This window comes from Macaca nemestrina, chromosome 6, assembly GCF_043159975.1.
Source record: "Macaca nemestrina isolate mMacNem1 chromosome 6, mMacNem.hap1, whole genome shotgun sequence".
Taxonomy (NCBI): Eukaryota; Metazoa; Chordata; class Mammalia; order Primates; family Cercopithecidae; genus Macaca; species Macaca nemestrina.
The window spans coordinates 163,362,644-163,372,878 of record NC_092130.1 but is presented as its reverse complement, the minus strand read 5'-3'; the positions used below and the strand labels follow the sequence as shown (position 1 = coordinate 163,372,878).

The 10,235-nt window shown below is 43.3% G+C and overlaps 1 protein-coding gene across 1 annotated transcript; it reads right to left on the bottom strand.

Annotated features, from left to right (window-relative positions):
• Nucleotides 1-5,753: 5,753 nt before the first annotated feature.
• On the bottom strand, nucleotides 5,754-6,164 carry LOC139363636 (histone H3.Y-like). The gene has a single exon (XM_071097906.1). It carries the CDS (start codon nucleotides 6,162-6,164, stop codon nucleotides 5,754-5,756), a length of 411 nt encoding a protein of 136 aa, XP_070954007.1.
• Nucleotides 6,165-10,235: the final 4,071 nt, after the last annotated feature.

The following is a 10,235-nucleotide window of genomic DNA, read 5'->3' as shown; positions in this document are numbered from 1 at the left end:
GCCCACGGCCAGAGGCACAGGTCTGTTCGTGAAGGGAGAAGTACTGCATCCATCTTCCCGTGACGGGACCGTGTTTGCTGGAGCTTCTGCATCTCAGTCTACCCTGGGTTTACCTAGGACTTGAACATCTTTCTCAAACTGATATTTGTCTTCCCCAGATGAGGACAGTGACTTGTTTCATAATCACTTTGACTAAATATTTCTGCTTCCTAGGGCATACAGAGGCATCTTTCTGTGTCTGCCTAGTTGGAAGAAGATGGGTGCACGGGCCTTCAGTTGTTTGTGGGCAGGGAGATGCTTTCAGAGGGGGACACGTCTTCAAGGGGACTTGTATGGTTTTATGCTGAAGCCTGGAGTTGCTGTGTCTTAACTTTGACGATTAGGTCTGGTTTCAATCAATGCAGCCTGCGGAGACTTTTCTCTTGTGTTATTCTGCCCTGAAGGCTGTGCCTGAGCAGGAGCCCTGCAATTGTTGTCCTTGTATGTCGTTTAAATTCTTGTATGGATTGTTTTGACTCATCATTGGACTGTTTCCAAACTGAGGAAATAAAAACAAAATCACAAAGCGTTATTTTCTCTTATTTGACTCTTCTCATACATATTCCTCCCTACTTTGCTTTATGTCGGCAAGTGGTCATCTACATTACTGGCAATTAACATAGCATAGGAGAATTTTATAAGACTAGAGAGAGAGGAACAGAGTACGAAAACCACCTGTCTGTGAACACCCATTTGTAATGATCATCTGCACTTTAAAAGACACAAATAGAGAGAGCTTATTGAGCCTTCAGGTTTGCTTCTTATGGTCATATTACCGGTGCTTCCATAAGCACCCAAATTTTATTTAAAACACTGTCACAGAGCATTCTTGATTTTATGCCATCTGTGTAGAAAATCGAACCTGAGTACAGCAACATAGGAAAGAAATTATTGACATATGGACCAAAGTAGGTTCATCAGGGGTTATAAAGTCATCCCATAGTCTCCTTGTATATACTCTACTTTACCTTTATTGTGTTCCATATTACCTTTATTATATGGAACAAAGTAGTTTCATCAGGAATTATAAAGTTATCCCAACGTCTCCTTATACATACTCTCCTTTACCTTTATTACGGCAAAGAAGACTTTTCCATCATAAAATAAAGATCTGGGATTTATTATGAAGTCATGGTGAACATTCCCAGCACAGCTCGCCAATACTGATCCTGCTAGTTCAGCATGTTTATCTCTGCCCTGTGCCCCCTCAATCACAGAGTAGCAGCAAATAGGGTCTAAAAGCCCCTTCCAGTTCAGTTCTAATATTGAACAGAGTACCACCAATTATTTTTTCCTGAAGCCAAATATACCCCCTCAAAACTGTTGCTTTATTTATTTTGAAACTTAAGCTTTTGCTCTTCAAATGGTACTTACGGTACATCGAAGCTGTCTTTGACTGGGTCAGTGTTACAGAAACTTTTAAACTTTACCAAAAATGGGGACATTCTGTTTCACACCACCATATTTTGACATTACATAGCTTTCATTTTTTTTTTTTTTAATCAATTTCCTTGCAAAGGCATATAACAAGTTAGACTCCTGGGTCTAAGGGAGGCAAGTGGAGGGTACAGATTCTTGGAAGAATTCATGGAGTTGGGAGGGCTGTCTCAGAAATTGAAGTACTTGAGCAACCAAAATAAGTAAGATCCAAGGGTCTCAATATCACCCAGTCTTTATACTGCTCTTAGGTTGTTCTTTTTTCCATCACACTTGGGAGTCTCAGAAGCTGTGTTCTGGCCGATGTGGCAGGCGTAGTGCTCTCTGAACACTAGAAGTAAAGAGAACCTTGCCCAAGCAACCTGAGGTGGGGCAAAAATCTACAGGTAGCAGTGAGGGTAGTGATTGGACACACAAGGTTAGAACATTTTTCTGGCCCCGGCATAGAACTCAATGGTTTTCGTGGAGTCTGAGTAAAGCTGAACTGCTGAAGACAGAAGCAAGATCCCATCGAGGTCTCAGAGGTCAGTTCAGGAGCAGAAACACAGTGTTGCTTTTTCAAAGAGGAAAACCGCATTAGCTGAGAAGGTTCAGTGTCCCCACAAATTCTAAATCTTCTCAATGTGTAATATCACATAGCCACAGTTGTCAAGAAGAAAATCTATAGATAGTTATATCTTTCCAGGAAAAATCTTTGACAGCTTTCATGGCTGGTTGTATTACATGTTAATAACAATGTAAGTTTTCCTGGAGCTTCATTGCCATTATTAAAGTCTATCTCATAATGGACATTTGGAGACCGCCTAGAAAAATGTGGCCTCTGGTTGGAACTCGTGAGGTAGTGAGGAGATGACTAACAAATGAAGGGACTGCACTTCACAGCTTCTCTCTCTCTCTCTCTCTCTTTCTCTCTCCTTCCTTCCTTCCTTCCTTCCTTCCTTCCTTCCTTCCTTCCTTCCTTCCTTCCTTCCTTCCCTCCTTCCCTCCCTCCTTTCTTTTTCTTTTTTTTTTGTGGAGTCTTGCTGGGTTGCCCAGGCTGGCATACAGTGGCATTATCTTAGTTCACTGTATCCTCTGCCTTCCAGGTTCAAACAATTCTCCTGCCTCAGCCTCCAGAATAGCTGGGATTACAGACATGTGCCATCACACTGGCTAATTTTTGTATTTTTAGTAGAGATGGAGTTTCACCATGTTGGCTAAGCTGCTCTTGACCCGCTGACCTCAAGAGAGCCACCAAAGTGCTGGGATTACAGGTATGACCCACTGTCTATGGCCTACAATTTCACAGTTATTTTCAATAATTTAGGATCACTCTGGAATAACCTTAACATCTGCTCTGCCTGCCTTTGCCCCCTAAAAGTACTTAGCCTGTGTCCAAATAAAGTTTAAATAATCTAGCTGCACTGTTTCCAAGTGCAAACTATCTAGGGTTTGGTCTTCAAAAGTACAAGTAATCAAAAGGTTGTACCCCAATTAAACAAGTTTAAATAATAATTTGATGGAATTATGTTTTCTATGAAGAAGGATACAAAGTAGAGGGGTAACTTTCATATATAGCGGAGAAGGGTGCCATGCTCTCACAAAATGAATGGAGTCAGATTATTTTAATAGTTTAATAAGTATCACGAATATTGGAGAGACATGTCATATAATTTCAAGTTAGTGCCGAGTCTAGGCATATCTAGCAGTCTATTTGATAAGGAAATATTTTCTTTTATATGAACCCATTAATGAGATAGATGAAGTTGTTTTTAATTTTTAATTAGTTTTTCTTAGTCACATATTCAAGGGCGCATACTACTGTTTGGTAAAACAAGATGATTCGACATTAGGTTTTTGTTTTTAAAGATGAAAGAGCTGAAAAACCTTGTTTTGTCACAGCAATGCCATCTAATTATTCAAATTTTTTGAGATCATAATTCAAAAATTACATTGTGACTTAGCTTCAAAAATTTTTTTGTAATGACCTTTGAATTGACAACTCATTAAAACTTTCTGTAGTTTGGATAAAAACAAAAAATTTGAAATGATCTAAACTGAAAAAAATCATGTTTCTCAAAATCTACCTCCTACTCCTTCAGCTACCATGCCACGTTCAACTCTTGGACGTGAAAAGCATTGAAAAATTTAAGTTCTGTTAATTTCAATCCACTTTCACCAAAGAAGTATTGTTTGTGAGAAAGCCATAATCTCATTAATAACGGCTTTAAAAAAATTCAACAGAAAATATGAACTAGTAACTGATCATGATAAGAAAATAAAACCCAGAAAGAGCAGTCCTAAGGAAGAGCAACTTCTGTCTTCAGTGTGAAATCACCATCGTCTCTTGGAAGGGGTTTCTCTTTCAAAGCAGTTTGCTGTCCGGAGGGTGCTAAAGGCCCATACAAGTTTATTCTTCCAAATAGGAAGATGTAGAAAAAAAACTCAGATGTCAGAAACGATCCAAATATTTAGCCAAAATGATTATGACATAGGTTGCTTCCTTCATCCAGATGTGGCCAATTTAAGGGTTTGAAGAAGATATTAAAATTGTGGGTAAATTCAGGGTAGATTGAGACACTGAAGCTCTGGCCCACAAAGTCTTCTGTCATAGGGAACATGGAGCCAGTACTTTTCCTCCCAGGATTTCTTTTCTGGCCTTGAGTCTTAGATCACATAATTTTTTGGTACTTGTTAAAAATGTGGCCCTCTGTAATCCCAGTACTTTGGGAGGCCAAGGTGGGCAGATCATGAGGTCAGGAGATCAAGACCATCTTGGCCAACATGGTGAAACCCCGTCTCTACTAAAACTACAACAAATTAGCTGTATATGGTAGTACTTGCCTGTCATCCTAGCTACTTGGGTGGCTGAGGCAGGAGAATGACTTGAACCAGGGAGTCGGAGGTTGCAGTGGGCCGAGATCATGCCACTGCACTCCAACCTGGCTACAGAGCGAGACTACATCTCAAAAAAAAAAAAAAAAAAAAAAAAGGAAAAATTGGGCCGGGTGTGGTGACTCTCGCCTGTAATCCCAGCACTTTGGGAGGCCGAGGTGGGCAGATCACGAGGTCAGGAGATTGAGACCATTTTGGCCAACATAGTGAAACTGTGCCTTTACTAAAAATACAAAAATTAGCTGTGCCTGGTGGCGCTTGCCTGTAATCCCAGCTACTCAGGAGGCTGAGACAAGAGAATCGCTTGAACCAGGGAGTTGGAGGTTGCAGTGAACCGAGACAGAGGGAGACTCCATCTCAAAACAAAAAGGAAAAAAAAAAATAGACCGGGCGCAGTGCCTCCCGCCTGTAATCCCAGCACTTTGGGAGCCCAGGCGGGTGCATCACGAGGTCAGGAGATCTAGACCATCCTGGCTAACACGGTGAAACCCGTCCCTACTAAAAACACAAAAAAATTAGCCGGGAGTGGTGGCACTTGCCTGTAGTCCCAGCTACTCAGGAGGCTGAGGCAGGAGAATGGCATGAACCCGGGAGGCGGAGCTTGCAGTGAGCCAACATCTTGCCACTGCACTCCAGCCTGGACGACAGAGCCAGACTGTGTCTCCAAAAAAAAAAAAAAAATAATAATAATAATAAATAAATAAAAGTGTTCCTTAAACTTGATCGTACAGTCTGCCTGCCTCAAACGGTTTGGCTGCAGTGGGGGTGTGTCTCCTTACATCTCATAGACTTCTAGGGCCTCTGCTACTACCTCCCCTACCGAGACCTGGGTCATTCCAGTCATGGCCATGGATGTGACCACGTTCTAGGACGCTGAACTGCCAGAGATGGACAGCATTAGACTTCTAAAGGCTTCCTCTTTCCCTTTCCTACCCACAAACACAGTCACACTGCCTCCCATAATGTGAAGTGCCTTGTGGATAGAGAGTCTGTTCGTATTTTAGGAAGTGGAGTTGAATGTGTGTTCATAGCAAACTAGTAGGAACAGCCCAGGACACAGGGAACATTGCAAACACAGAGCTGCATACGGGAAAAGTCAAAGTGCGGATCTCATCTACTGATCAAGTTAAACAAACGTCACCGAGTTGCCATCAGGAAGAGATTTATTTGGTTTGAAGTAGTCTAAACACAGGCGTAGTCCAGTGAAAATGAACAGGTTTCTTGCAAATTGATGTAGAGTTGAAGTGCTGAAACTCGCTCACTGAAACTTCCCACTTGACACTACTAGTGCCTTATGACCCTCAAGGTAGATTAGACATTGACAAAAGCACACAGAAACACCACCAAGACCTGATTTCTGCCTGTTTCCACTCCCAATCCTATGCTTAGCTACCTTTGGGCTCTTAAGCACCCTCTCTGCGGATGCGGCGGGCCAGCTGCATGTCTCTGGGCATAATTGTGACACGTCTGGCATGGATGGCACACAGGTTGGTATCTTCAAAGAGGCTCACCAGGTAGGCCTCGCTGGCCTCCTGCAGGGCGCCAATGGCCGCGCTCTGGAAGCGCAGGTCCGGGCTGATGGCCTGGGCGATCTCGCGCACCAGGCGCTGGAAAGGCAGCTTGCGCAGGAGCAGCTGCGTGGACTTCTGGTACTTTCTGATTTCGCGCAGCGCCTGGGTGCCAGGCCTATAGCGGTGAGGCTTCTTGATCCCTCCTGTAGGCGGCAACCTCTTGCCTGGGGCTTTGGTGGCCAGGGGCTTCCTGGGGGCCAGCCAGTTGGTGGCTTTGCGGGCGGTCTGCTTGGTGCGCGCCATGGCCTGGGCTGTAGCCTCTCCCCTCTCTTTGGGCCGAGCCTGGCCTGCTGCAGGCGGTGCTGGCGTCAGAGAGCGAGGGCAGTGGTGCTGTGGATTCAGGATTCAGAGAGCCTGTGAGTTGAGATCCATGGGCATGACCCTCCTACACACTTAGTCCCTGCAAACCCAGCCCCAGACTTACCAGCTCTCAGGTCTGTGGGGCAGAGGCTGGGCTGTTTAGTCTCCCCACAGGGTCCTGGGTGTTTTTGGTCTTCACAGCAGCGGCCAGGAATCTCCCTCGCAGGCAGTCTCTTTCTGACTGGAGATCTCTGGTCTCAGTAAAGCCCTGCCTCTTATAAGGGGCTCAGATGATTGCATTAAACCCACCCAGCTACCCTCCATTGTACTCCCTGCTTCACTAGATCCTCAATCTCACCAGGGCTGTGAAAACCCAATCAAGTCCCCGGATTCTGCACACACCCCCAGGGAGGGCGGAACCTCTGCTGTGTGCATCATGGGAGGGATGGTAGGTGCGAGTTAGATAAAATTCTGGGTTCCAAGGAGATTCTGAAAGTTTACATGGAAGTCATTACAATGAAAAAGACATATGAGTAAAGTTGCATGTTACACGACATTGGTGACTGCTGCAAAACACCAAAAGTGCGATCATGAGGTGTCTCTCAGGTTCCCGGAGGATGAGGTGAAACGGGGAGGGAAAGATAGAAAACCTCTAACAGGGATGCTCTTGGGGGCATTTTTCTCTCCCAAAGTGACATTCATGGGAATCGGCGGGTAGCCTTCAGGCAAAGGTGTGGCTTTTTGATCAACTGGTCCTATGGGCCTGTCACTGAGGCCGCCTGTTTTTTTTCTTACCTTGGTACTGGGGCTGAGCTTTGTTTCCATTTGCCAACTTTGGAAATGCCATGAGGCCCAGTGAAGACCCTGAGTTTACTGAGCTGCTGCTGAACCGAGGCCACAGCTGCTACCTTCATACCTTTGGCTCCATGAGAAAAGGCAAAGCAGAAGAAACAACACACAAACAAAAGGCCCCTATTTCAATACACGGTTAACAGGCTTCTCTGATATGTGTAGTAGAAATTTAATGCCCATGTATGCAATGCATATATCACGCACCAAACAGGAAATTCCAGGATAATCAACACTCACAAAATAAGTTTACATTACTGTTTTAAAAATAGAGCTCATTTCATAGAAAACCTTTAGGTTCATGCCAAAATGGGGCAAAAGGAACAGAGGTTACAGATATCCTGTCCCCCAACATATTCATAGGCCCCCTTATTATCAACTTTCTCTCCTAGACTGGGACTTTGGCTACAATCATTTAGCCTACACTGACACGTCACTCTGACTCCAAGACCATAGCTCGTCTTAGGATTCACTTGGCTGTTGTATATTCCATGGATCCGAGCAAAGGCATAATTACACGTGTCCACCGTTATTGTATTCTATGGACTAGTTTCACTTCCGTACAAATGCACTGTGTCCACTCTCTGCACTTTTCCTTCCCCGTTGGTCCCTTGCAACCACTCAACTACTGATTTATTTATTCATATTTAAAATAGATACATCTCATTGTCTATATTTCCTCTTTTTTTTTTTTTTTTTTTTCAGACGGAGTCTAGTTCTGTTGTCCAGTCTGGAGTGCAATGGCGCGGTCTCGGCTCACTGCAAGCTCCGCCTACCGGGTTCACGCCATTCTCGTGCCTCAGCCTCCTGAGTAGCTGGGACTATAGGCGACAGAGAGCATTTCGGGAGAGCGGGGTTGGCGGATCACTTAAACTCAGGCGTTCCAGACCATCCTGGGCAACATGATGGAACTTCCTCTCTACAATTAAAGTGGGAAAAAAAAAAGCTAAATGTGGTGGTTGGTGCCTGCTCTTTCAGCTACTCCAGAGGCTGAGGTAGGAGGATCTCTTGAGCTCTGGAGGTGGAGATCCCAGTGAGCTGAGATGGAGCCACTGCTCTCCTACCTGGCTGGCAGAGGGAGACCCTGGCTCAAGAAAATAACAATCACCGTCGGCGTCATCATCATCATATTTGGGTCCCTGAGGTCCATGTATGAGCAGGCATTGTTCTAGGGCTTCCTAGTTGGAAGAACAAAGGTACATGGACCTTGAGCCTCCTGTGGACAGTGAACTGTTTTTCGAGAGAAGAAAGAAACCCTTTTAGGAGACTATGGTGGATTCACACGGAATCTTGAAGTGGATATAACTTAGGATTTTTGCTCATATGTGATTTTAAGGAGATACAACAAAGTCCTCCCTTACAATACTCTATCCTTAAGGTCCTGGGCTTTCTAAGAGTACTGGAGTAGTTGCCCTTGTAAACATTTAGCACGTTTCCGTAGCTTTTCCTGGGGAATCAAGCACCTCTTTTCCAGCTTGTAAAAATAAAAGTGAAATTGAAAAACAGTTTTCTTCTTGAAAATGACTCTTTTTACTTTCCTACCAAGACTGTTTCATGTCAGGGAGTGATATGTGATGATGTTAGAATGGTAACACACTCTAGGAGCCGCATGGAAAACTGAGAGAAGCACAGACCCCAGATACCCCGTCTAATCTGGGCACTCCTTTCCACGCCTTCACCTCCAAGGAATTGGCCCCATTGTAAACTAGGTTTATGGCCGAAATAACATGTTTGTTTCTGTTTTGTGCTTCTCTAAAACAGATACACATATGATGACAATACATTTTCATACAAGATAAAATTCAATTGTTACTTTATTTTCCAAATTATTCTATAAGAACACAAAAATTAAAAATAAAATTCCCTCTCAGTGTAGGATTTGACCATTAAGTATTTTGTGTATTTGAACATTATTTGTAATTATACCGATGTGTAATTGATCCAATACCATGAATATAAGATAAACAGTAACAAATGTATAACCACAATAAAATGGAGTTCCAGTATCAGGGTGGCTCCTAAGGAGATTCAATATCATCACCTTGTCTTGAAATCAGTAAACACTAGAAAAGTGAAGTATCAACATCTCTCTGAGTGGTAATGTCACAAGGCAAGCTACAGAGAAAATAAAAAGATTCATGCTTTCCTATCTTTAAACTAAGTAATATATGTATATTAGCACTGTGCTTTGTTCCCTCTTCCATAGGAAACACAAATCCATCAATTTATCATTTAAACCTTTCTAGTTTGGATATATCTTTTTATGTAGTTGTACATTTTTTTTTTTTTTAGACAGAGTCTGACTCTGTCGCCCAGTCTGGAGTGCAGTGGCACAATCTCGGCTCACTGCAAACTCCACCTCCCAGGTTCACGCCATTCTCCTGCCTCAGCCTCCCGAGTAGCTGGGACTACAGGCCCCCGCCACCATGCCCAGCTATTTTTTTTGTATTTTTTTAGTAGAAACTGGGTTTCACCGTGTTAGGTAGAATGGTCTCCATCTCCTGACCTTGTGATCTGCCTGCCTTGGCCTCCCAAAGTGCTGGGATTACAGACGTGAGCCACCACACCTGGCCGGTTGTACTTTGAAGCTTTGAACTTTATACTTCTAAAGACTAGACCCTAGATAATATGTGCTTGGGAATAGTGGAGCTAGCTTGCTTAAACTTTATTTAGGCATACGCTAATTACTTGTGAGGGGCAAAGGCAGGCACTGAGGATGTTAAGCTTATTCGAAAATAGAAAATGATGGAAAATAGTCAAGTATACTCACTTTGTTAGGTATCTTGTCACCACTTTACCAGCATCCAATCAGAGACCACATTTTTCTAGGCAGTCTCCAAATGTACATTATGAGATAGTCTTTAAGAATAGTAATGAAGCTCCAGGAAAAACTTTATTGTCATTAACATGTAATATAATCAGCCATGAAAGCTGTCAAAGATTTCTCCTGGAAAGAAACCACTTTCTACAGATTTCTTTCTTGAGAGCTGTGGCCATATGATATTATATATTGAGAAGATTTAGTATGTAATTATTACAAAGTCAGGAAACAACAGATGTTGGCAAGGCTGTGGAGACATAGAAACACTTTTACAATGTCTGTGAGAGTATAAATTAGTTCAACCATTATGGAAGACAGTGTGGCAATTCCTCAAGGATCTAGAA

Coding starts and splice junctions, on each gene's coding strand:
- LOC139363636 (XM_071097906.1), bottom strand. CDS start 6,164: ATGGCGCGCACCAAGCAGACCGCCCGCAAAGCCACCAACTGGCTGGCC.